General features: G+C 36.0%; 2 protein-coding genes across 2 annotated transcripts; both read right to left on the minus strand.

The window, feature by feature from the left end:
* Positions 1-2,364: 2,364 nt before the first annotated feature.
* Positions 2,365-6,574, minus strand: LOC147838778 (uncharacterized). The gene is made up of 2 exons (XM_087300776.1): positions 6,049-6,574; positions 2,365-5,934 (listed from the first exon to the last, which is right to left on the minus strand). The coding sequence occupies exons 1-2, from the start codon at positions 6,169-6,171 to the stop codon at positions 5,086-5,088; spliced, it is 972 nt and encodes a 323-aa protein (XP_087156902.1). The 5' UTR covers positions 6,172-6,574; the 3' UTR covers positions 2,365-5,085.
* Positions 6,575-10,348: 3,774 nt separating this feature from the next.
* Positions 10,349-27,804, minus strand: sdad1 (SDA1 domain containing 1). The gene is given in 22 exon segments (NM_173230.1): positions 10,349-10,512; positions 10,613-10,774; positions 11,780-11,864; positions 11,984-12,168; positions 13,862-13,953; positions 14,033-14,156; positions 16,239-16,315; positions 16,411-16,508; positions 16,610-16,686; positions 18,963-19,021; positions 19,135-19,192; positions 19,331-19,434; positions 19,530-19,599; positions 19,687-19,788; positions 22,965-23,039; positions 23,233-23,290; positions 23,377-23,477; positions 24,436-24,507; positions 24,588-24,698; positions 25,650-25,748; positions 27,196-27,300; positions 27,608-27,804. Coding segments are annotated over 22 exon segments (2,049 nt in total). The 5' UTR covers positions 27,698-27,804; the 3' UTR covers positions 10,349-10,467.
* Positions 27,805-27,826: the final 22 nt, after the last annotated feature.

Consider the following 27,826-nt stretch of genomic DNA (forward strand, 5'->3'; position numbering starts at 1 on the left):
TTTAATGAAGAGCAGGGAAATGGGACAATAGAGGGGGAGGGGTTGTTGTGGTAGGATGACGAGAGGACAGGCCAGATTTACGGTGGCAGGCTAGATTGACCGTCAGGCGACCGGGAAATGTCCCGGTGCTCCCTGTGGCCAGTTCGCCCCTGGGTTCCATTTTATCAGCCCAACAACAAAATTCAATTAATGGTCAAAGGTTAAATGTGTGTAAGCTTTTTCTAGCTCTTCTGAAAATAATTCTGTTATTTATTAGAACTTTTTTACATTTGTTTTTAGCTCCGAAATTGAATCAGACTCAAATTTTAAGTGAACATTAGATTTATACTGTATTTCTTATTAGGAACAGATCACAATTGTCATTCATTAATTAATTTGGATTTTCGATTCTGTCTGACCCCATACACTTCAGTTATACGCTCATTAGGGGATCAAACGCCACTTAGAATTTTAAAGGCCGGGTTTGCGTGTTACCCACTGACATTATCCACGGACATCAACATTCTGTTGTTTGTCAGAGGATGCAGGGTTAACTATCATCCCAACAACAGATTCAAACAACTGAAGCTAATTCAGAAATAAATGCACAACATCAATTACGCAAAATTAAATCTATGAATATAGATGGATAATCAAGTCCAAATTATAGTGTTGAGAATAAGAGCTCAGCACTATGGGCTAGTCTTGATACAGACTTGCCCCTCATGCCATTTTTACCTTCTCCTTAAACACCCAATGAGAGCAACGAATGGTTCTTTTGTTAGAGTTAGAAAGGTTTATTCTTCTATTTTTGGGTTAAAACAAAGGGAACAAAGCCTCATCACCAGGCACACCTGAATATTTATATTTACTTTGCAACACCAGAGAGGTAGAAAAGGTCCAAAATCAGTATGGAAGAGGGCAAGAATGTGTCAAAGGCTGTCCTGGACACTTTCCAGCATATCCAACCCTTGCACTTTCCTGCAGTGTGCCTTCAGCTACAAAAAGCGTCAAACCAAGAACCAAAACAAGCACAAAATCTGATGACGCTATGAGAGCGAAAACATCAAATAACCTTAATTATCCTTAGCTTCAACAAAGAATGGACAGTTTTCCAGTCTGGTAGAAATACAAAACAGGCTGCACAAAACCAGCAAGAACCACACATAAAAGGCCTAAGGATTTAAATATTGAAACATACGCTGAAAACAGAAAATAGACACATGCTAAGATAATAACAGGTGTAAACATGATGATCATGCCCACAGTAATTATCAGAATGAGGTAAAACGCTCATCTCTTCATCTGGTTTTTCTCCTCTCTCTCTTTCCCTCTCTCTCCTGGTCCAGGTTTCTTCAGAGCCCAGAGAACAGACAAACAGCAGAAGAGGTTTATAGAGAGAAAGAGTAAAAACTGCAGTAGTAAACCACACAAATACACATTAATATTTCCATCTAAAGTAAACACGCTAAACAAACAGCCACATAAAGTGAATATCCAGGCCACAGCGCAGCAGATCACTTTATATCTGAGAGGTTTGTACTTCAGAAAGGTTACAGGATGAACCACTGCCAGGTAACGCTCAACACACATCAGACACTGAAACAGAGGGGTACCTGCCAAGTTCAGTCCAGCTGTAAATGCAAACAATTCTGAGATTTCTGGAAATATTGGCTCTAAAAGTGAGAACACATAACTCACAGAAATACCAATCTCACAAATGTTAAGATTGAAGTTTAGGAACTCTGATGCGATTCCTTTTCCTGTCACAATAAGCCACAGGATGTAACCATATGTTGGAGGGCCGAATATGATCTTGAAGCACAGAACGCAAGTCCTGAAAATGTCAATGTGAAAAAAGACAAGTAAAGTAACGTTGAGATGTGGATTTCCATCAGGAATTGAGGAGTTCTTAAATCCAGCCATCTTCTCAATGTGTCTCTATTCACATCCAAAAAGAAACAGAAATGGATTTAAACTCTCCAAAGCATTAATATAATAATAATAATATTAATAATCAATATCAAAAGCAAGGCCAGACAATTACAGCAAGTTCTTCACCTCTAGAGTGTCTTCGGTCCAGATGAAGGGTGAAGGAAAGGATAGTCTGAATAGTCTACAAAATATTTTGAATCTATCCCACAGCTGTCACTGGGTTAAATGTTTAGCACGTCGCTGCACATGTGACATACAAATAAAAGACATTAGATGGCATCATATTACATATCTAGACACAAAAGCAAGTGACATATGCAAATAAAACATTTTCATATTCATGTGTTATTTTCTGGCCTCTTGTATTATGATCAAAATCTAGCACTGACTTACGATGTTAGTCAAATAGACTCTCATTGCCTTGCTCCCATACTAATATTATTTAATATTATTTAAAGTTACATTTATTCAACTAGCAAGTTTCGTAGTTTTTTTTTTCTTTTTTTTTTTTAACGGAAATCACACATGCTTTCCCCAAAAGATAATAAGACAATGTATAAGTGCAAAAATATGTATTTCTCAGCTTTTATGTACCTTTGCACAAAAAGAGGATGTCCAAAAATATTCATACCCTTTGCAAACTGACACAGTCTATGGGAAAATCCAAAGTCCTATACCAGGGGTCAATAATCTCGTTCCTGGAGGTCCGGAGGCCTGCAGGGTTTAGCTCCAACTTGCCTCAACACACCTGTCTGGGTGTTTCAAGTATACCTAGTACGGCTGCGGTCACACTGGGCTTTTCCTCCCATGGACTTCCATATATACGCATGCGAATGCGTCAGATCGGAAACACAGGGTCATGCGTCAAATTTCGCAAATTTTCTCTGACCTGCGAAATCTCATCACTTGACTGCGTGAGACCAACCGAGGATCAAAACATGACATCTCTTGACAGAAATTCAAAACATGGAGCAATCGATCGTTTTTTTAAATGTCTAATAATCTTGTTTAATCCCGCCCCTTTTCGCAGCACCGCACGACAGAATATTGCATGCTCGAACTCTAGTGTGACCACAGCTTCACACCTTAATTAGCTTGTTCAGGTGTGTTTGATTAGGGTGGAGCTAAAATCTGCTGGACACCGGACCTCCAGGAACAAGTTTGCCGATTTCTGTCCTATACCATTCCAAATAGACCAAGCTGTTGTACAGCATCCTAATTACCCAGATTTATTAGGAACAGCTGTTTTTAATCAACTCAACAGGTGAAAAGCAGAAGCTCTCTGCTGTTGGTTTGTGGGCAGTCATGGCTGATGCTGCGGTCACACTAGAGTTTAAGCATGCAAAATTCTGTCCAACGGCACTGCAAAAAAGGGGCGGGATTAAACTTGAAGATTAGACATTTAAAAAAGCGAGTGATTGGTCCATGTTTTAAATTTCTATACAGAGAGGTCATGTTTTGATCTTCTATTGGTCTCACGCAGTCATGTGATGAAATTTCACAGGTCAGAGTTTGATTGAACTTTGCAACGCATCAAAACTTGTCGCACAAGCTTGCGTTTCCAGTCTTTCACATTCACATCCGTATGAATGGAAGTGTATGAGCCAAAAGTGTACTGTTATCAAGGCTTAAGACAAAGGAGCTCAGCGAGGACCTGTGGCTGTGCAATATTGCTGCTCATGTAAAGGAGGCCAGCTAGTGAAGTTCTGTTCAGGTAAACTGCACTCCTCTGACCTCTAAAAAGTGCTCTAGCAACAGACGCTAGAGGCCATGGTCTTTAGCCTTCTTGTTAGAGCAGCCGACTCCGATACGGAAGGTCACCGGTTCGATCTTAGCTTGGAGTGGGTTAGCTGCTGTAGGACCGGCAGGGTTACATTGGTGTCGTGACCTGGATTGGAGTGAGGTTTAGGGGGTGAGTGTTATGGAGGCCAGCTAGTGAAGTTCTGTGTTGGTAAATTTTACTCCTCTAACCTCTAAAAAAGGTGCTATAGCGAAAGATGCTAGAGGCCATGGTCTTTAGCCTTCCTATTAGAGCAACCAACTCCCATGTGGAAAGTCGCCAGTTCAATATCAGCTTGGAGCGAGTTGGGTGCTGTAGGACCAGCAGGAATAAACTCAAAATTCAGGAAACAAGGCAATATCTAAATGTTTTGAAGTTCCAGTGGTTACAGTGCAGTTATTAAAAATAGAAGACATTCCATACGGTGAAAAATTGCAGCACACATGGTCGAAAGCCAAAAAAAAAAAAAAAAAAAAGACACATACTGGCTAGGAGGATAGTGAGAGAGGTAAAAAAGAATCCAAGTTTCACCACCAAGGCCATCCTGATGAATCTAGGCTCTGCTGGCAACATCTCAAGGCAGACAGTCCAACATACACAGCACACAGTGGCAGACAAAGGCAGACAAAGATGGACACTACTTCTCCAGAGAAGCCACAAAATAAGCCTGCTTGGTCTTTGCAAATGCTTATCTGGACTAAGAAGACTTCTGCTTGGATGAAACTTTTTTTATTGTTTGTCCACAATGATGTAACTTTTATTTGGCATAAAAAGTCCTTAACCCTATGAACATTACCCCTACTCTCAAACTTGGTGATGGAAACCTGATGTTTTGGGGGGTATTTTTCAGTTGGTGGTCCAGGGAACATAAATCACAGCAAATGACACAATAAAAAGCCAGTAGATCAAAAATCTCAACAACATCAGGCGGTGGGTTTGAAAAAAACATGGGCTTGGACACCAGTGGACATTTCAGCACGACAACGACCCAAAACACACAACTAAAGGGGTAAAGCAACAATTGGAAGACAAAAAACATTAATGTTGCATCATCCACATGTATGCATGCACTACACATGGAATATTGCAAATGTCTCAACATGGACAAAAGATAGATGATGACATCTGAAGTCCAAAGAATTGCACGTGTAGAGTAGAAGGATGAGAGTAAAACAGTAAACAGACATGAGTGGCAGCAATGGAAATCAAGAATTATTTCATTTAAACCTGAAAGGCATTTATGCATAAATGAATGCATAAATCTATATGATTTGCACATAGATTCATTTTGCTGTTGTTAGTTCTACTACAACTTGGTAATTTATGTGAAAAATTGAATGATGATGATGATGTATTATAATAAATATAACTTCACTCAAAAACCCTTAGCTCTAACAAAGGATGGACAGTTTTCCAGTCTGGTAAAAATACAGAACAGGCTGCACAAAACCAGTCAGAACGAAACATAAAAGGGTTAATGAAATAAACAGTGAAAGATCTCCTGGAAACAGAACATAGACAAATACTGTGATAATAACAGGTGTAAACATGATGACCATGGTCACGGTAATTATCAGAATGAGGTAAAACGCTCTTCTCTTCATCTGGTTTTTCTCCTCTCTCTCTTTCCCTCTCTCTCCTGGTCCAGGCTTCTTCAGTGCCCAGAGAACAGACAAACAGCAGAAGAGGTTTATAGAGAGGAAGAGTAAAAACTGCAGTAGTAAACCACACAAATACACATGGATATGTGCATCTAAAGTAAGCATGCTAAACAAACAGCCACAAAAAGTGATTATCCAGGCCACAACACAGCAGATCACTCTATATCTGAGAGGTTTGTACTTTAGAAAGGTTACAGGATGAACTACTGCCAGGTAACGCTCAACACACATCAGACACAGAAACAGAGGACGACCTGTCAAGTCCAATCGAGCTGTAAATGCAACAAATTGAGACATTTCTGGAAATATTGGCTTTAAAAGTGAGAACACATAACTCACAGAAATACCAATCTCAAAAATGTTCAGATTGAAGTTTAGAAACTCTGATGCGATTCCTTTTCCTGTCACAATAAGCCACAGGATGCAAGCATGTGTTGGGGGGGCAAATATGATATTGAAGCACAGAACGCAAGTCCTGAAAATGTTTAAGTGAAAGAAGTCAACTGATGTAACGTTGAGATGTGGATTCCCATCAGGAATGGAGGAGTTCTCAAATCCAGCCATCTTCTCAATGTGTCTCTATTCACATCCAAAAAGAAACAGAAATGGGTTTAAACTCTCCATTGCATTAATACAACTATATTAACAATAACTAAACAATATATACTACACAGTTAACTGAAAGTTTTTCACCTCTAGCGTGTCTTCTGTCCAGACGAAGGCAATGATCAGGCGATTTGCAGACTGAACACAGCTGTCACTGGGATATACATGTTTAGCACGACGCTGCATGTGTGACATGCAAATTTGAGACATCACATTTCATCATATTAAATGACACAACATTACACAAGGTGACACCTGAAAACAAATAATGCCAAGCTAACACTGTGATTTCAGCAACACAGGTTTCAGCAACACAATTTTGGTAAAATCCTTGGTTAGACATGTTCACTGATAACTGCTTTTAATGGCCGTTGCAATTCAATTTTCTTACAAATGAAGTTCTGGCAGTGGCAGAAGATTTCAGACACTTTCTTGTAGTGGGATTTAAGCTATAACAAGAATGCAGAATCTGATAATGCAATCAGCACAAAAACTTCAAGCCACCACAGGGAAATGAGAAGTTATAAACAGTGGAACGCTTATGTTGAGTGCCGGAAAATGTAACAAATACACACGGTGTCTGGAAATCTTTGTAGTTTTTCATCATGTCTATCTCGAACTTGCTTCCCCTTACTCACTTACAACTCTTGTTCTAGAGCTCTCTCTAGAGGCTTACTGAAGACACTACATGGCTCATTAATGGCATTCGGTAATATTTCAGTCCCCCATATTTTTTTTTTTTTAACATAAGTGGTTGTTGACTAAAATGACATTTTAAAAGCATTTTCATTGATTTACTTTATACATTATAATGAATAAAAAAATATATAAATCAAAATTTTCCTCCAAAAAAAAAAAAACTAATTAAAATTAAAATGAAAGTGTCCCCTCAACCCTGTTACAGACTTCAACCCAGTCACTGTTTTCTCAACCCTGTGGAATTAACATTTTTAGAAAAATAAAAAAGGAAAATGATTAAATATAGAAAACATTCTTGCTGAGTACCAACCACCATGTTAAGGCCTAACATTGTAAATGTGTGGTTTGGGTAAGACATCTAAATTTAAAACCTTTTTTAGAAAAATTAGGAGACCACAGAATGCATAAATTGTATAATTGTAACTTAAATCACGTATAAATCTAAAACTTATTAAAAATGTGATATATTTTAGCCATTAAACTGATTTGAGTGACATATGAGCAATAGGTAAATGTTGGTTTTATAGCAAAAGCTATTTTAAAATACTATTATTAACAACTCAGCTTTGTCCATTACGGGGTTGAGAATAATGGGAGTAAAAATAAAAATAAAACAGAAAACAATATAAAGGCTTTAATGCCTGAGGTGGGAAAATATGTTATTTTGAAAGTTTACATTGTGCCTAATTATGTAGGCTATTTAAAAATATAATCAATATACTTTTAAAAATGAGTTTGCTCAAGCTTAAATATTACACTGCAAAAAATGCTTTTCTTAGATTTTTGTAGTGTTTCTAGTTCAAATATCTAAAAATTCTTATATCAAGAAGCATTTTCTAGGCAAGCAAAATATATTGTCTTGTTTTCAGAAATAATATGCCAATATTAAGGGAGTTTTTCCTTAAAACAAGCTAAATAATCTGCCAATGGGGTAAGCAAAATAATCTTGTTTTTCCTTTTGACATAAGATTATTTTTCTTACTCCATTGGCAGAATAATTAGCTTGTTTTAAGGAAAAACTCACTTATATATTTAAAAGCTGTGACAGTTTAGTAAAAGATAGTAGTTTATGTATAAACTTATAATTATAATCAGTTAAGATAATCAGTTTATAACTATATATATATATATATATATATATATATATATATATATATATATATATATATATATATATATATATATATATATATATATATATATATAGTTTAAATGATTAACTAGTATAATGTTTTCTTTGTTTATGTGGACACATGAATAAATTCAGAAGTGTATTTAACCAATTATTTTTATTTACATAATTTGAGTTCAGAAACTGCAGAGATGTCAAAATGATCGTTACGATATAATAATAATGAATGAAAAGGGAAACCATATTTTTGAAATTCAATAGGTGGCGATAATGCTAAAGATTTAGTTAGCATATATTGTTTGTCTAAATCGTGTGTCTTAGATTGTGTGTGCCTAAAACGTTTGTGGTTTTGCAGGCCTGAAGGTGGATATTATTAGGATACGTCGACTCTGAAATCAGCCCTGTTTTTGAGTTGTTTGTAGACATTAAGGCTTGATTAGTTTTATTGTCGCAGAATTAGATTAGCATTGTCATTGAAAAACTTTTAGCCTTAAACACATCGTTTACTCACTTCCCCAAAACATTTTGTACATCTTCATAAAACTATATGATGTAAGTCATTGTGAGGTTTCTTACCTATTTTATCTGCACACAGGTATCAACCTGCATTTAATCTGCCTTAAAATGTCTGAATTGTTCAAATAAACAAACTGAAGCCTATAGAGAACATGCCCAAATAACATTCACCACTTTGATGAATTTAAAACAAATAGCTTTCTGTGTCTTTTTGCTGTACATTCCACTTTGAAATAATTACAAAAAGAGAAAGAAGATAGCACGTATTTGCAATGAGCCAACATCACATATATTCTTATTTAATGCTGAAGTTCTTCACCTGTAGAGGGAACAGAAAACTGCAGTGATCGCAAGTGAATGCTTGCTGATGCTTTGTAGATTGACTAACTTCTAACTAAGATACACATGCCGGATATAGCATTAAACTGGACACAATAATAGATGCAAATATATAAGATCATACACCAAACTGGAAAAATCTGGGATGAGAATCTAGTAGGACTATAATCCTCTTAAATATCACTGGTTGTTTTTCTAATCTGACAAATTGGCCCCAAATATTTACTTAATGTCTGAATGTTATTTGTATTGCATGATTAAATATAAAACTAAATACTTTGTACAAAATACTTTAAATGATACCATTTGTTTTATTGATGTTAAATCTTTCAATTCATCTATCATGGTTGTAGTTTTTCCAATGGGAGTATTTGTTAAAGGCCACCTATGGTGAAAAATCTACTTTTCAAGAGGCATGGACAGACATGCGTGTAGGTATAGTGTATAGAGCGTCATATTGGGGTGATATAAACACACCCATTCCTTTTATTTTCAATTTAACAACATAAAAACAGTGGACCAATTGGAGCGGTTTTTAGACTGACCGCACCTGGACGTAGTAGTGTTGTCCCCCCGCCCAACAATATTGATTGACAGTCACGCATCACCATATCCTCAGTTTGTTTCACATCCGCCATTTTCAGCGTGCGAGTCAAAGCGATGTGACTAGAAGGAACACCCTTGTTATATTTTTAGATGCAAGGCTCACTGGGCTCAACACAAGATCAGCATTCACCACATGATCTCTGTAATCGGAATTATTGTTTGCAACTTAGTTTGTTTGTAGGAAAGTTTGCAAACATGTGTACTTTTCATTGCGTCTACCTTAAACTTCAGCCGTTTGCATTTCTCGCGGTCACAGAAGCTCCTTGTGATCTAAGTCTGAACTAGGTGCAGGTGGAAAGTGTGAGCGTGTAGCCTCACGCAAGTGTCTCTCTCCATTGGAAATAAAATAACAAACTTGCCTGCAGGTCGCACACCAGAAGCGCCACTCGGCGCTGCGCCATGCATTTTAGAATTCTAAACATAGGTTTCTATTAGGGCACACAAAACGAAGCTTCAAGTCTGTGGCAGTCGGCGGCGCACAGCCACGATTCGGGACACTTCATATTTCTGCTGTGCCACAGAGCGCCATCCGAATAGTTTCATTTTTAATAACATGCAAATATGCATGTCGGTTGTTCCATATCGCGGCTCTAAACGGCGTATCTGGTGACTCAGTCAAAGTTAATTCAGTGTGCGTGGTTATTAGTCTCGATGTACAAGCTCGGCACTTTAAACTAGCACACAGTTGGCTGTGAAACTATACAAAGACCAAATGATTTTGTACTCTCTGCTTGGTCTGTGTCCAAGTCGTACATGTACAGCTGAATGCTGGTCCTCTCAATTATGTTGCTTCTCTCTGTCTGCCTGTCTGTTGCCAAACACAGAGCGGGGGAGCTCTTGGCTCCGCCCCCTTGTTACATTGGGCGGGAAAACGAAACAAATTTTCATTTAGGCAACACACCACTAAAACAGCGAGCTGTGTACATGCCCCAAAAACAACACTTTTTAACCCATTGTAATAAAAAAAACTAAACTGTGCTTTGAACTGAACCTAAACTGGCACACTCAGAAGAACCATAATATTAATATTAAATCATAAAAAGGGGTAAATTATGTGCCCTTTAAATTCAAATCAAAACGTCAACTGTTTCAATGTTTTTATTAAAAGGCAACATGAAAACCCACACAGCCAAGTCTGTATACTGTCTTCCTTTACACAATGGTCCACACAGATCACGAAGCATAAATTAGTTCCAGTCCATTAAAAGTGGGAACTACTTGAACTTTCTCTTCTTCAAGAGTGAATCTCTTAATGCGATCTGAGGGAGAAAAATCATGATGAGTAAAAACAACTAATCTACTTAAAGCACACACATATTTATGGCACCTAAAAGCGTTAAAGGAGTGTGCATGGTTCACCTGTTTCTCTCTGAAGGAGCGTTTGCCTTTAGTTCTAACGTTCTGACTGTGTCTCATCATCATGAAGTTCTTCTTCCGTTTCTTCTCCTTGTTACTGGTGCTGGCATACGGGTTTAGTTTACCTCTCTTTTTGGTAAACTCCTTCCTGTCAGTCCGTCCAGCCTGAGGAAAAAAAAAAATAATAATAACAACAATTTTATACTGATATTGATGGCACTTTTTTTTCTATTTTGTAACAAAGACATTCATCGAAAACTTAGTTACTGAAAGTTAGTTATGCGCATAGTCAAATCTTGCTACTAAAACTAATTGAATATATTTTAAATTGTAATTTATTCTGGTGTTGCAAAACCGAATCTCACATTATCTTTAAAATAATTGTAATATACAGTTTTGATGTTGTTTTAAACAATTATTTACTATTATAATGGTTGAAAGTTCATATATTTGTGGAAAATAATGATACATTATATTTAAGACTATTGATGAGTTTAAAGTCTTTAGTTGTAATGGGAATCATTTGTAAAATCACTTATGAAAAAAATCCATCCTAGCTAATTTATTTATTTATTTTTTATAAAAATACTACCAACCCTAAACTTTTAAATCAGTTTATATAGTCATATGTAAAGAGCTATGAAAAGGGCTATGCACATTATTTAGATTTCTTTCTTTGGATTTTAAATATAGTTGTATGTTTGAATAAAACTATTATTCTTTATACAACTGATGAGATTCAAATAAAAATATTTTCATTTTAGAGCATTTTGTATAAAATGACAAATTGTCAAAATAACAAAAGATTATGTCTTCAGATATTTTAGATATAGAGGTAAAGTATCTTGTGGAACTTTGAGTATGGTAATTAATGTCACATAAAATGGTATTTAAACTCATAGTGCTAACATTTACCACTGAATAACATAATATCCCCTGAAGCACATAATCAGTACCTGAGGTTTATGTTCATTTTAGACAATACAATATCAATGTTAACTTAATATTTGTTGGAATAACATCAATCAAATAAAAGAAATCTATCTATATATGTGATCTATCTATCTATCTATCTATCTATCTATCTATCTATCTATCTATCTATCTATCTATCTATCTATCTATCTGACAAAAAAGGATTTAATATTTGCATATATTATTCACACTCACCATGGCAGTTGCCAATCGTGTTTCTTTGTCAGATTTGGGTTTCTTGTGAAGGCGCTCAATATCTCTTAGACTAAGTAACTCTCCTCTGAAAAAACAAAAGCACAATACATTATGGATTTGATTATTCTCAGTTTGAAGATTATTGCCATATATCTCCAAAAACAGTTTGAGTGAAGCACCACTTATTCCTCAAACTCAACTTGCCTCTCTTCTTCATCGCTGTCTACGTTCTTCCTCTTCTGACCTTTCCCGGGCGCATTGCCCACCTCTTTTGCCATCTGAGCCACGCGGATCTTCTTAAAGTCATCCTGCGTAAGGAGTCGACTAGTGCTCACCATGGCAGCTTTAGCTTTGCGCTCTTCCTCCGGGATGCTCTGTAATTTCTCAGCCTGACGAACACAAATTAAAGCACAGGTTGAAATGTATATAATTTCTCATCATTACTATCAAATAATGCATTCAATTCCACAAAGTCGGATCTTTTGTTACCAAACAAACGACCCAACACTATTCCAGCAACTTTAAATGTAGTACCAACTCGGACTAAAGCCGCCTTTCCACTGCACACAACATGTGGACACGACTGTCAGAATACGCCCCCTTGTGGCAGTCGCACAGAATTTTCAGTTCTGACTTGCACCATTGGAGAAGCTGTTCACGCAACGTCCGAAATAATAGAGTGCAAAAGCAAGAGCCATTATTCTCTGTGTTCACCATGATTGAATGACTGAATGAATGAATACTAGAAACTCATAGATCGCTAATAAATATTGGAGGAATTGTGGAGACAAGATATTGCTTTAATTTATTAATATATATTACTTTAATTTATAATATAGACATTTTCTGATTCAAAAAAATAACCAAAAAAACTACCATTTCTCATCTCGCGCACACAGACCTGCTTGGACAACACTGAAATACATCACATCTGGTCGGCCGGTCGCATACAGTCTAGTCGCAGGAGTTCAAATATTTCAACGGATCCGCAGCTCAATTCGGATCCAAATTTTCCGCATACGAAGATGATTGGAACTCCATGCAGCTCCCGGACTCTTCTCCGTTGGAAATGTATGACTTCCGGTCTGTCGCTTGTCGTTTGTGGTGGAAAGTAGGCTTAAGGTTGTCATGATATTTGCAATTCGGTACCAATTAGTAGTGAAATGTTAAAAATGACATGAAATAACAATTTCATTGTGATTTGCCATTGTGTTGAGCATGTGAACACAATGGCAAATCAGCGCTGTTTAAGAACACGCCCACCAGCGCTCAAATGTTCACAGGAAACGGTCATTTTTAACATTTCAGTATCGTTTGGTACCAAATTATATTATCATGACGACCTTAACTCAGGCTGTACCCAATTTTAGAGACATGCATCCTTTACATTTTTGGTTTAGTGACTCAATCCATTAGATTATTTACTATATGAAACAATTATCATTCACAAAAATTACACTGCTCACAAATAAGACCAAAAATGCAAATGTTTCACCTTGAAGTTTTTTTTTTTCTGTGAGTGATTTTTTTTTTTAAATGTTGTTTAAGGCTTCATACAGGGTTTTTACACCATTTCCGAAACCAAATTTAAGCAATTTTCAACAATTTCCAGGACCGTATTTAACTGTAGTAAATTACATATTTACATACATTATTGTACTTCTTCATTACATTACATTAGATGCCTTTTGTTAAAATATCCTATTCAATAGTATTCTAGGGGATTATTTTGATCTTTGCCCAAGTCCGTAATCAACATTGAAATACTGTAATTTATTCTTAAATCTCATTTACTTAAATGCGTCTTTCATCTTAAATTTTGCAGATATTTATTTTCATGAACTCCAAAGAAATATTTACCAATATTGTGTTTAAATAGGAAGCTATTTAGTATAATTAATTATTAATAATAAAACAGCTTACCTGCATTTTAAAGCAGTTTCAAGCACTGTATCCAAAATCTAAGCACTTTTCAAAGCTTGAACACACTACATTAAATTTCAATCATTTTCCACATCCCTACAATCCCTGTTCATATAGATCCATGTGATAAATCACATCAGTAAATGATAAAATCCTCACCACTTCTGCCTGGTCTTCATCAGAAGAGTGATGCACATTCACCCATTCTCCATCTTCATCATCATCACTCATGCTGGCGCTCTCCCATCCATCTGTGGGGAAGAGGACATCAGTTAGATGGCCTCCTGAGAAATAGGAGCTAATGCTAATAAACTAATCCAGCTTAAGTACCTTCATCTTCCTCATCCTCCGCTTTCTCTGCTTCCAGCACTTCAGCTCCAGGAATGTAGTCTTTAGCCTCCAGTTCTCCATATTTGTGGATTTTCGCCTCTTTAGAGGATTCTGTAGGTCTTCCCTGGAAATGAAATAAAATGAAAATTAACAAGTTTTAAAATGTAGTTTTGAACAAGTCCCTTTTGCTCATTAAGGCTGTATTTATTTCAGCTTAATAGTCAAAACAGTCCAATTTAATTACAAAAAACTTACGTATTTTCCCATTTATTTCTTGCCATTATTTAAAGCTGAAATTTAGTCTAAAACAATGATTTGTAAAGGCATAAATGTCTACACTCACTTTTGATCTAAAAATTATTTAATTAGAGCAAGACTTTTCCAAACTAATCTAAAAAAAATAAAGTGTACAATTTAAATGACCAGCTGAACTCTTTAAGTTTAATTTGTATATTTATTAATAATATTATTATTATTACTACTACTACTACTACTACAATTATTATTTGTCTTTCAGGGTTCATACACATTTTTACTACTAAAATTCCATGACTTTTCCAGAATTTTCAAGTACATTTTGATGACAATGTTTCATGTAATGTCTACATATATATGGTAAATAAGCAAAAACAATGATGTTCAAATTTATTACAGCATATCATAAAACACACAACAATATATTTTGTTTAAATTTGTTTTTATTTCTATGTAAAATTGATTTTGATAATGCTTAAACAGCACTAACAATGTGAGAACAGGTTTTTGGCCAAAGACAGAAAAGTAAAGACAACTATATTCAAGTTAGGGCTGCACAATATATGGTTTCAGCATTGTTATCGCAATGTGTGCATCCGCAATAGTTACACCGCAGGATATGCAATGTCGGGATTATATTTTAATATAGAGTTTACTCATAATGGACTAAAAGTGTATCATCTGCATGCATTTTAAAGAGATCATTTTAAAGAGTTCACCCAAAAATTATTTACCATTTTTATTACACCCTTCACTTGTTTCAAACATTTATGAGTTTTCTTTTTCTTAATGAATACAAAAAGAATATAAATTTAATAACTCCTATAGTATTGAAACAAGTGAAGTGTGAGTAAATAGTAAGTACATTTTACTCTGAGTAAACTCTCGCTTTAAAGCCTGTGACTGTGTGAATATTTCAATATTTCACATTTTAAAACATCCGGCCACAATAATTTTTTTGTAACTTTTATAGAGATTTAGATACAATGAAGACTATGCAGTGTTGATGATTCAATATCTGTGCCTGAAGAGTGAATACCTGAAAACTATAATTCACTTAAATCTTTACAATATATATATATATATATATATATATATATATATATATATATATATATATATATATATATATATATTTGTTTTTTATTTATTTATTTTTTTTTATCTATGCTTGTAATTTATTTGTTATGTATTATTTGAGATTCACTCACCTACAAAATCCGCCCAATCAATCCAAATAAACCTGTTAATCATCTAGTGAAATTGTATTAACATTGCAATATACATCACAGAAATACAAAATACTGTAATGTCACATTATTCCAATATCGCGCAGCCCTAATTCAAGTATACAGATATTTGTTAAACTAATTTCCATGACATTTCCAAAACTTTGTGGGTTTTTCTGTTTTTCCAAAACTTTTCCAGGCCTGGAAAATGTCAGGTTAAAATTCCATGACTTTTCCAGGTTATTCATGACCGCATGAACCCTGATCTTTTCTCTGTTGGAAAGTGTCTACATGAATTTTTATACACTTACTTATTTTTTATTGTTTCCCTTTTTTATGTATGTATTTATTTATTTTATTATTATCATTATGTCTCTCCAAACAGCTGTAATTTCAGACTGAAGTAACTGACAGCTAGAAAACTATTGTATCTTCTATTCTGGGTAAGGGCTGTGGGGTTTGTGAATGTGTATACTTAAAAATCAATTACAAATATATTAAAATAAAACTAACATGACTAACTGACAATATAGCAAATCCATAAACATATTTCAGGGAAATATCAGAAATAAGAAAATTGTTAATTTATTGAAATACTACTATGTTTTTGTATATTTGAGGTCAAAGGAGACCATGGTTAGAAATCCTTAATATAGACTGAATAGATTTTGAGAATGATTTGATCAATTTTAATATAATATAAAACTGCAAACACTTCTCACCCTGTCTTTTCTGGTTAGCATCTTTGGATTGAGGTCTCTGAAGAGCTGGATAAGACCCCTAGCAGACATCACAACATCTGGAAGACAACAAGTCAAACAATACATTCAACAGTCTACTATAAAAAGTTGCATCTGATATAAAGATTATGATAAATAATGATCCACTGCATACTTTTATCTTTGTGGGATTTGTACTGTGTGAGATCCTGAAGCAGATCTTCTGACATAGAAAGAGGACAACGGGCAACCACTTCCTTTATGGCGTTGATTCTGAGATATAAGTGGGGTGGGGGGGAGTTTTAGATGCATTATTACTTTGTATTAGACATTTAAACCTTATTGTATGTAACTCATATTTACATAGCACATACCCAACTGTCATGACCTCCCCTGAATTTCTGTCTGTAACAAAGTTATTGGCAATGGTCATGATGACTGGCTCAATGATCTGTAAATATAACAAGAAGTTAGCACACTCTATTTGTAGATCCCCATGTTCGAAGCTGCATTTATTTGACCAAAAATGTAATAGACACAGTAATATTCTTAAATATCGCTATAATTTCACACAAACATTTTCAATTTGATTGCGTTTTATCAAGAATTCAGTCCATAATCCTTCAGAAATATTTCTATTATGCTGATTTGGTGCTCAAAGACGTCTACTCATAAATGCAGAAAATGGCTGTACAGCTTAATATTTTAGTTTTTTTTTTTTTTTTTAGTTTGAAAACCAATATTTATTTAAAATAGAAAATAATAACTGTAATTATAAATGTCTTTACTGACTTTTGAACAATTGAATGTGTCCTTGATGAATAAAAGTAAAATAACTTTTATGATTTTACTATATAAGGGTACTTTTAGTATGCTTTCTTATATGGTATCTCTGGTGATCACAGAATGTGTCTAATGTTTAAAATATTTATTACACCTTGTTGTAAATAATCTTTTAAGAGTAAAAAAATATATATAATATTTGTGTGTTAAATGCAAATAAGCTCCTGGTCCCCGTAGTAAAGGTGTATTTTTACATTGAGTACATGTGAGGCTAGAGCTGTAAAGGCACTGACAATAACAAATAAACCATCTACATGTGTCATAAAGCCTTTTCATGCTCAAACAGTAATGTTACACAGTAAAAAGCTAAATTTAAATTGTGAAAAGCATAAGACGACCCCTAATGGCCTGTTTCCACTGAGTGGTAAAGTACGGTAGGCTTTTATGGTCGTTTCCACTGTCAAAATATACCTAAAATGGCCTGTTTCCACTGAGTGGTATGGTAAGGTACGGTTTGGTTTGGTTCAGTACGCTTTTATGGCCGTTTCCACTGTCAAAAGGCATACAGAACCGTACCACACCACTTTTTGGTCACCCTTTGCAAAGGGTACTAAGGGTACCAAAAACCGGAACTAGAGGCGCAGCTGAACGCTATTGGTTTACAGAGAAAACAAAGGAACCGCCATGTTTAAAATACACAGCAGAGACATTACACTGTAATAACATATACATATAATAACTAGACATGGTCGACCCAAGCTCAAACAAACCTTGTCGTCGTCTTTATGAACAGCCACAAAGCCAAGAGGAAAAGCAGAATCTGCCCTGTCCCAGTAGTTTTTTTTACAAGGCAATCTAAAAGTGTGAGCGGTTTCACTTTCTCGCCTGCACTCGCCACGTGTCTATATTTGAAATAACAAACTTATCTAAGTGCTTCTGTCACTCGATCCCTTCAGAAACAGACAAACGTGAGAGTGAAGCACAAAAAAAAAAAAAAACAAAGAACCAAATTATTTTTTCTGCAAACATGAACAAACTGCCATGTTTAACTATTATCCTTTTTGGACTATTATGAATTCAGAGTGACGAATTACTCTCTAACAATATGTTAACGTTACAAATGTGCTGGCAAAGACTACAGACACAGAGGAGAGGTTTGCACTGACTGTAGGCTATATGTTTTGTGTTGTTTTTGAAGCCAAATAAGGACAAAAAGTATGCTGTGTGTAGTTTTTCTGTAATTGATAACATATTGGAGACTGTAAGGGTCTGTTTGTGTTCATATATATACCATTGGTACCCATTTAGCAATGAAAGCACAAGCCCGTACCCACCCGTACCGTACTGTACCACTCAGCGGAAACAGGCCATAAAATTATACTTAAAAAGGACCAAATTTGCAAAATGCACTTTTATAAGGGGTTTAAACACATTTGTGTGGCTACATAGTGTGAATTTATCCAGCCTCTAATGGTATCAAATAAAATTTTTATAATCGCACTTCATAAAAACAGCCTGCAGAAACACTTTAATTGACATTCTCCCTTTGTACATGTCATTAGAGGGGGAAAGCCCCACCCATTAGTGACAATCAGGGCAATAGACAGCCCTGAGTGAGAAGCAGCCAAGGAGTTTTTACACTGTACTTGCTGAAGATAATGTCAGCGACTAAGAGGCATTATAAATGTGGAGTTTTAGGATCCTTTTGATGAGGTCAGGGAGATCAATCTCATTAAAATTAAACGAAACAGTGACCAAAACAACACATTTTGGATCAAAGCTTAAAAGGAGCAGTTTCAAATAGTTAAAAAAACTATTATTTGTGGGGTATTTTAAACTGAAACTTTACATACACACTTTAGGGACATCAGAGACTTATTTTACATCTTGTAAAAGAGGACATAATAGGTCCCATTTAAGTGCGACCAAATCAAGTTTATTTACCTCGGGCGGGACAAGCTGATGGGATGACTGGGCGGCACACAACAAAATTTTTGTAACCTCTGAATGAAAAAATAAATAAAACAAACCAAAATGAGTTTTAGACACAGATGAACACACAAATTAATCATACATTATCATTTCAAGTATTTTCTAAAGAAAACAGTGTGTTTACCTCTTTGGTGAGGCTGAAGGAAACGCTGGACAAACGGATAGAAGTTAAAGAGGAAAAGCTGTAAAAGACAGAAACCAAACAAGTTAGAAAAAAAATTATACAAGTTACAAATGATTCACACAATCAAATCTAATGAATCATACAATCAAATGAATCACACACTAAAATCAAACTAATTGTTTAATCAAGCACATACCTCATGAATTCCCACAAGTCTAGAGATGAGCTCCATCATCATGATCTTCACCTCAAAACGCTCGTTTGAGCTCTCCAGCTGCTTCAGGAGCTTCTCTGAAAAATCTGAACAACAAATAATATTATTCATGTATTTAGTTTAAGCTTTTATGGAGTAATTCATGGTGACAGTGTATAGATTAATCCTTATGTGCTCTTACCTTGTGGATCATGGATTAAGTGTATGGCAGAGAAATTAAAGACCTCCACTTTTTTTTTCTTTTTGTGTTTCTAAAAATTCAAAATGTAAACAGAGTTTAATAATGTAATTATCAACACAGAAGATGGATTTTCTGAACACGAAGCTCCCGAATTAACCTTCAGGACTTTCATAGCTTTCTCCAGTTTCTTCTTGTTCTTGGAGGTTTTCTTTCCAGTTGAGTATCGCATCATTAGATCTCTGGCTGTTGAACCCTCGTCCTGCAATGGAAAATATTCAATAATGTTTAAAAATATTTTAATTGGGTAATATTTTAAAGTTTGGAGTTCGTACATTTTATGCAAATGCCATGCTATACTAGTGCATTTTCTTTTTAAAATGGTCTTAGTCCACACTGTGCGGCTTAAAATGAATAATACATGACTATTCACGCTCACGGAGTATGAGTTTATTGAGATAATTATGGTCAGGGTTGCGCAAAAATATATTAAAACGTATTTTAATAAAATACCAAATACCTGAAGTTTAAGTGTATCAAAATAATGTATAAAATGCAGCAGCCACAAAATGTATCAAAATAAAAGTTTTGTATTTTAAAAATACCACAAAACACTTTTAAAAATTAGCAAGACGTTTCTTTAAAAACCTTTCATTAATAGGCCAATACAATCAGTCTCTTCATCATTAAACTGACTCTTCAATACTCAATGTAAAAAAAAAAAAATTATGTTTTTGCAAATAAACTCTTTACATACTATATCCTGCTCCTGCTGTATAACCTGTCAGGAGTTTTTTTAATTAATAAATATGTTTCATTTGTTGTGTCACTTTGACATCTTAAGGCATACATCGCTCCTCCTCAATTACTATACAGTGCAAATATAACTGCTGTTAAACTACAGCCATTTCAGACAGCCAATGAAATATTACAAAATACTCTTTTGTATTTAAAATACTTATTTGAAATACATGCATCATAAATACTGTCTATCCCTGCTTAGTCTACCAGTTTGTGTAATCGTTATATGAGAGGCTTGACTAAGCAGGGATAAGCAATACAGCAATAAGAGATAGACTGTGGATGGCAGTGCCTCAGTTTTCAAAAGTTTGCATTTGTGTTCATCTATGCTGAAACAGAATACCAGCTTTGTTTTTGTGGGTTGAGGATGCCAGAGTAGTGTGTATACCAGGTATAACATAACAACACTTAAAAATTCAAATACACTCGTGTAGGGATGTCAAACTCAATTCCTGGAGGGCTGCAGCCCTGCACAGTTTAGTTCCAACCCTAATTAAACACACCTGATTAAACTAATTGAGTCCTTCAGGCTTGTTTGAAACCTACCAGTAAGTGTGTTGAAGCAGGGTTGGAACTAAACTGTGCAGGGCTGCGACCCTCCAGCAATTAAGTTTGACATCCCTGCACTAGTGTAAGGGAACATTCACACTATGCTATCTGAACCAAACCCAGGCCCGTTTCCCAGATTGTTTGCGAAGTCTAAGTGCTCTGAATTAGGCTCAGGTGAGTGCAGATCAGTTGGCCAGCCCTGGGGCCTCATGTACGAAGACTTGCGTGGAAATCTTACTAAAACATTGCGTACGCACAAAGCTGTAAATGTGCGTACGCAGAAAAAAATTCAGATGTATGAAACACTGCGTACGCCGAATCTCACGCATATTCTTTTGTACATCTGAATGAACGTGAAACTGAGCGCAACATGCACGAGCACAAAACCCCTCGCTGCCTCCTCCCCCGTATGAATATGCTAATGACTATGCTAATGGAAAAACCCAACGAAAAAGCAATGGCAAAAGCAAGCAAAAAGAGAAACTTTGAACAGAATGTGAATTGGAGGTGCTACTTTCGGAGGCAGACCGGAGAAAAGCGGTGTTATTTGCAAGTTTGTTCTCCGGAATTAACAACAAAAGAAAAAAATAGAGTGGGAGAGTTTAGCTGATGCGGTTAACACAGTTGGGTCTGAACATATCGCACTGAGTGCATTAAAAAAAAAAGAAATAGTGTGGTTTATATCTGTAAACTGTTGCAGGTCGCTTAACAGTCTCAGTGGCGCGCTCGTAAGACGCTTGTGATCATAAATTGATACGTTCGAGCATGAATTCGGCTCGAATCCAGCATCTGATGAACTCTCTCTTGTTTTTTCCCCCGCTACATATCAGATTTTGCCAACTATTTATCACGAGAAAGACAAGTAGGAATCATCAATAAGTTCATATCAATAAGCATCATATTTTATTTGCACATTTATTTAATGGAAATGTTTCTGATTCACGTATGCAAATTCATCTTCAGATAGTGTCTTTATAGCAATGTGCGTGCGGTAGATCGCTCAGATTACATTGGGAAAACAGGCGACTGCTGCAAATTGTGCTTTAATGTTTAGCTGGTCAAATGTATGGTATGGAAACCTTATATACCTGCTGAACCCGCCTCATACAGCTGCCATTGCAAGGCTCAGACACTTTGTAGAGAGGAATTTAACACAACTGCCTCTAGGAGTCGCCAATGGAAATAAAACAGACACGCACAAAAAATGTGCGTACGCCTGCCAGAAAGCTGCCGTGAAGCTGCGCACATTCCCACGTTCAGTTCATTGTTAGTAAATCCAAACGTGAGCGATTCTGAGCGTGAAACCTGGCGTACGCAAAGTTTTTGTGCATACGCAGCGTTGATACATGAGGCCCCTGGTCTGGTTGGAAAAGGTGTGCCAAAACGCAGTTCACTTGGGCTCAAACTGAAGATGAGACATGACTTTTACGGGAATGCTTCATATGGATTTATTAATCATTCTTATTGTACAATGAACGCAAACTGTTGTAGAATATTAAAGATGCAAATCCCTCACTGCACAATAGCTGCACGACTAAAACGATACAACGGTATAAAGAAATAAGGAAATCTCTACTGTGCTGAGTGAGAGCGCTAAACTGAACAGTGCATCATTGATGACATAAGCGTCGTGCTCAGGCTCGGATGCAATGTGAGTGCGAGCCGTCAAGGGAGAGGGGAGGCGGGACAAGTGTGCTTCGGCAGGTTCAAGGCAACTGTACATAGTGCGAGTACACCCTAAATGTCACCTTATGCTCAACAAGGCTGGAATTATTTGTTAAAAAAAAATTGAGAACTGTTATAATTTAAATTTTCTTTTTTGCGGTTTGCATTTTTCAATCAATACCATTCAGTAAATATTACTTCAGTCCTCAGAATCATATAGCTCTTAATAAATCATATAATTTGCTAATTTTCACAGCACTCTATGCAATAATTAACATTCAGGTTAATTATTATAATAAGTTCTAAAAACTGTTGTGCTCCTTAACTTTTTTACTGTGGAAACTATTCTTAAACAGAACATGTTTGAAATTGCTTGTAAAGAGAAAAAAAAGTATCATGAAGTATAATCTGCACTTATTGTACCTCAGATTCTGAATCATCGTCTTTCTTTTCATCTTCATCTTTTCCCAGGAAGAACTTCAGTCCAGCTACAAGGATCTGAACGGAGATCAGATTAGTTGAAACATGTTAGGAAAAGATCTTTTGATCTTGAAAATTAGATTAGTGAACAAAGACGCAACACAGTGCAATATTTAATTGAAATTCTAACCAATATAATATGAGAGCAAAAAATGTTTAATTATTAGAGATTGAACCTATTTTATTAAAAGTCAATGGCAAAAAGTCCAACCTTTGTGACTTTGGAGAAACACGCTGTGGTGATGACGTTCACAGTTTTAGCATCATTCCTGATTATTGATGTGAAAATAGAAAACTGTGAAGCAGAACATAAATAAAGGCATCCTATTATAGTCGTTACTGCTGAAGGACTCACCAGATGTTTCTTCTGTAAAGCTCAACCATCACATCTAGAGAGATTTTGGCAGCAATGGGGTTTGAATCCCTCAGCATGGTGTACATGAAGTTCTGCAAAGTCTGAGGGCAAACACAAAAGCGAGTCAGTTTCATGCAGCACATAAAGAACATGTCAGTGTCATATTTCAGCCCAAAACCAAACCAAAATAAATGAATAATGCCAATTTAGAGGGGAAATTGTTCTTAAAATGTATTTTTTGCCCCAAAGTAAAGTCAAAAAACACTTTCACCTAGGGTTAAATACTTAACATATTTGAAGGAATATTTTAGCTTAGCTTAAACTATTGAATCAGATTGGACCATTAGCATTTCACTCAAAATATAAAGCAAGGGTTTTGATCATTTTCCTATTAAAATCTTGACTCTTCTGTAGTTACATCATGTACTAAGACCCGATGGAAAATGAAAAGTAACTATTTTTTAGGGCAACAGGGCCTGACATTATGCTTTCATTGTGGTGTATTAAACAAGATACTTTGCTGCTGTATCATGGCTGCAGCAGATGCAATAATATTGTGTAGTGCTGTCACCTAGCTGGGGACTATTTTCAGGCACTACGTAATATAACTTCGCCTGCTACAGCCATGGTACAGCAGCAACGTTCCTTGATTATTGAGCCAGAATTGAACTTTTTGAGTGATATGCTAATGGTCTAATCCGATTCAATTATTTAAGCTAAGCTAAAAGTGATCATGCCAGACCTGGAGGTCAGATGAATGGATTCAAAAATTGTAAAAAAATAAATAAAAAAAAGAACATGTTAGCATCATATTTCACCCCAAAATCAAACCAAAACATTAAGTGAATAATCAATTATCGTCAATTTGGTAGGGTGTTATATAGTCAAATTGGAAGGTATATTGTTCTCAACTGTGACTTTTACCAATAAAAATGCTAAATATCTAGTTGACTTGTGAAATTAGATTATTTCCAATATAAGTGGTGTGTTCCTTTGAGAGTCTGAAGTTCTTCAATTGTGTTACTTAATAAAAAAAAAATGAATGCACTCAAGTCTTACCGTGTTCATTTTGTTGTTTTTGTGCTTTGCGTTAATGTTTTTGATATCCGTCACAATATGGGTATATAAAGTCTGAGAAGACAGAAGATATTTCTCTTAACAGCAAACTCTGCAATCATTTGTAATGTGTAAACAGAAGAAAAAACACCAACCTTTCTCAGAAGTTTGTCGTGACAGCGCAGCAGCTCGAAGAAAAGCCCCAGGAGACTGGTGGGACTGACCAGATCTTTGTTCCTCAGCATGATCAGAGCTTTGCAAAACGTCTGAAAAAGATTATGCCACAGTTACGCTCCATTCACACGGGGCGTCAGCATCAAAGTTTCCCATTCACTTTGAATAGGTGACGTCTGGCGTTGCCAAACTGCATTGTGGACCTGTCGGCGCCGCTTTAGAGGCGTTGCTCGCTGCAAAAGTTGGGACTTGCTCAACTTTTCCAGTGGCGACAGAAGCGTCAGCCAATCAGATCGCTGTATGCAAATACACCAGCTCAGACTGTGGCCTATTGCTGACTAATTTCATTGGCTAATGCTGCTATGACGATCGCGTCAGCCCCAACTTCAGACACGCCCTCTGTCAAGCGTTGACGCTGAAGCCCCGTGTAGGGCATTATGATTTAGAAAATGCATCTTCAAAAGTTAAAATGTCTATTGTCAAAGCTGTTTAAGAGGTCTTCTATAACTGGTTTATAACTAAACAAAAATGCAATATAAATACATGTATATATTTGAGAAAATGTTTGTTTATATTAATATTTTAATATATTTATGAATGAAAAATATTCAAATAATTAATTTTTTTTAAAATGTTTAATTACATCTAGTTTCATGTAAATACTTTTTTTTTTTTGTTTTTTGCATTTTATATACACAAACATTATGTAAATACAAACTTTTAGTTTGGAATTGGTTAATCATGAGTAATCGTTTAACCACTCAACATATAAGGCAGCTTCATTGGCTTCAAGAATCTGGTCACTCTAAACCCCAATTTAACATCCTTTTAACCTTGTTTATAGGGTATTTTGTACTTTGCAACTTTGAATTTTTTTTACATGATCAAACAGCTATATTACATCCATGCTACATTAAAGGTAATCTTAAAACACACACTCACATGGAGACAGAATATTGACAATTTAACAATAGTTCCAAGCAGCCCCATTAAGATAATAAGAATATTGTAAGTTCAGTCAAAAAAAACAAATGTCATTATACCATTCTGAGATCAGACTCCAGCACTGTATGATAATTTAAAAGCAGATCCGTCAGCTGCTGAGGGAAATCTGACAGCTCCTCTAAATAACAGTGTCCAACCTGGAGGAAAAGAATCAGTCAATAACAGTAAAACAGTCTAAACCATAACAAATCTAATGTGATTCATTACATAAACAGAATATATGTGTACTCATTGATTGAGGTAAAGTTGGTTTTATATTAACACATTCAGACTTTCTCCGTAATACAATTTCAGAAAAGTATTCTTTGCTAATTCTAACTAGAGAAATCATATTAGCAGAAAATGACTAACAAGGTACACCATTGTAGTCATATACACTCACCGGCCTCTTTATTAGGTACACCTTACTGGTTCTGGGTTGAACCCCCTTTTACCTTTAAAAACTGCCTTAATCCTTTTGTGGCATAGATTCAACACGGTACTGGAAATATTACTCAGAGATTTTGGTCTATATTGACATGATAGCATCACACAGTTTCTGTAGATTTGTCAGCTGCACATCCATGATGCAAATGAGTACAGTGAACTTATTGTCATGTTCAAAAAAACAGTCTGAGATGATTCACGCTTTATGACATGGTGCGTGTTTCTGCTGGAAGTAGCCGTCAGAAGGGTACACTGTGATCAAAAAGGGATGGACATGGTCAGCAACAATACTCACGTAGGCTTTGGTGATGACAAGATGCTCAATTGGTACTAATGGACCCAAAGTGTGCCAAGAAAAACCCCCACACACCATTATACCCCCACCACCAGCCGGAACCGTTGATACAAGGCGGGATGGATTCATGCTTTCATGTTTTTGAAGCCAAATTCTGACCCTACAATCTGAATCGAGAATCATCAGACCAGACAACATTTTCTAATCTTCTATTGTCCAATTTTGGTGAGCCTGTGTAAATTGTAGCCTTAGTTTCCTGTAGACAGGAGTGGCACCCGGTGTGGTCGTCTGCTGCTGTAACCCACCCGCCTCAAGGTTAGACGTGTTGTGCATTCAGAGATGCTCTTCTGCATACCTTAATTGTGATGAGTGGTTATTTGAGTTACTGTTGCCTTTCTATAAACTGGAACCAGTCTGGCCATTCTCCTCTGACCTCTGGCATTCTCTGTAAACCCTAGAGATGGTTGTGCTTGAAATCCCAGTAGATCAGCAGTTTCTGAAATACTCCGACTAACTCGTATGGCGCCAACAATCATGCCACATTTAGACACTTAAATCATCTTCCCCATTCTCGGTTTAAACTGTAGCAGATCGTCTTGACCATGTCTACATGCCTAAATGCATTAAGTTGCTGCCCTTTAATCGGCTGATTAGAACGAGAAGATAGACAGGTGTACCTAAAAAAGTGGCCAGTAAGTGTAATTAGTGTAAATGCTGTTTTCAAGTCACACTAACATGACATTTCAGACCAAATAGTCAAAGTAACATGGTAAACAATACAGGAAGCGTGTCAAGTTGTCACTGAACGAATGTGTGAATAAAAAACAAACTTTAGCTCAATTATAAAAACACACACACCATACCTGAGCCAGAAACATGACCAGCTCGGACAGGTCTTTGTTGGCTTTATCCGGCTGGTGTTTAAAGATCTCCACATTTGACTGATAATGACGATACTGCTGCAAAAACTGCAACGACAACATATTAACCACATTTAACACAGTCTTCAGTTCGACATTTATTCGTGTTATCAATTTAGTTACGTGTAAATCAGCGGATGTCTCAAATACAGATCTCTATAGAAATGCGTTTCTCGTAATAATAGAAGTGACAAGTTGTCTCAGGAACTAAACTAAAAAACAAGCACACGTGCTATTAATTATGCTACTAACGAACACACGTGAAACGTTTGGTTAGATTTAATACATACACGAACAGCTTGGGAAATCATTATTTATTTGTTTTGCTTTACAAGTTAAACAGCGAGTTATTTACCTCCTCGGTGTAGGACTTCGGATCCCTCTTGATCAGATTTTGCAACTGCGGGAGGTTCGTCGGTAATTTGTTATTGTGACGACCCGACATTTTTGCTGTTTAACTAATACTAAGTGTCAGAAAAGAATGTTTATTTTGACGGCTTCGATAACTTCAGCACCAGCGTGGCTCATAAGCAGGTCGCCATGTTGCCAGAAAACTACGGAAAGCGTGTAAGGA

This window comes from Danio rerio, chromosome 21 (genome assembly GCF_052040795.2).
Source record: "Danio rerio strain M-AB ecotype USA chromosome 21, GRCz13ab, whole genome shotgun sequence".
Lineage (NCBI taxonomy): Eukaryota > Metazoa > Chordata > Actinopteri > Cypriniformes > Danionidae > Danio > Danio rerio.

Coding starts and splice junctions, on each gene's coding strand:
- LOC147838778 (XM_087300776.1), bottom strand. CDS start 6,171: ATGTCTCAAATTTGCATGTCACACATGCAGCGTCGTGCTAAACATGTA. Junction 5,935..6,048: donor GGACAGAAGACACGCTAGAG/GTGAAAAACTTT, acceptor GGATGTGAATAG/AGACACATTGAGAAGATGGC.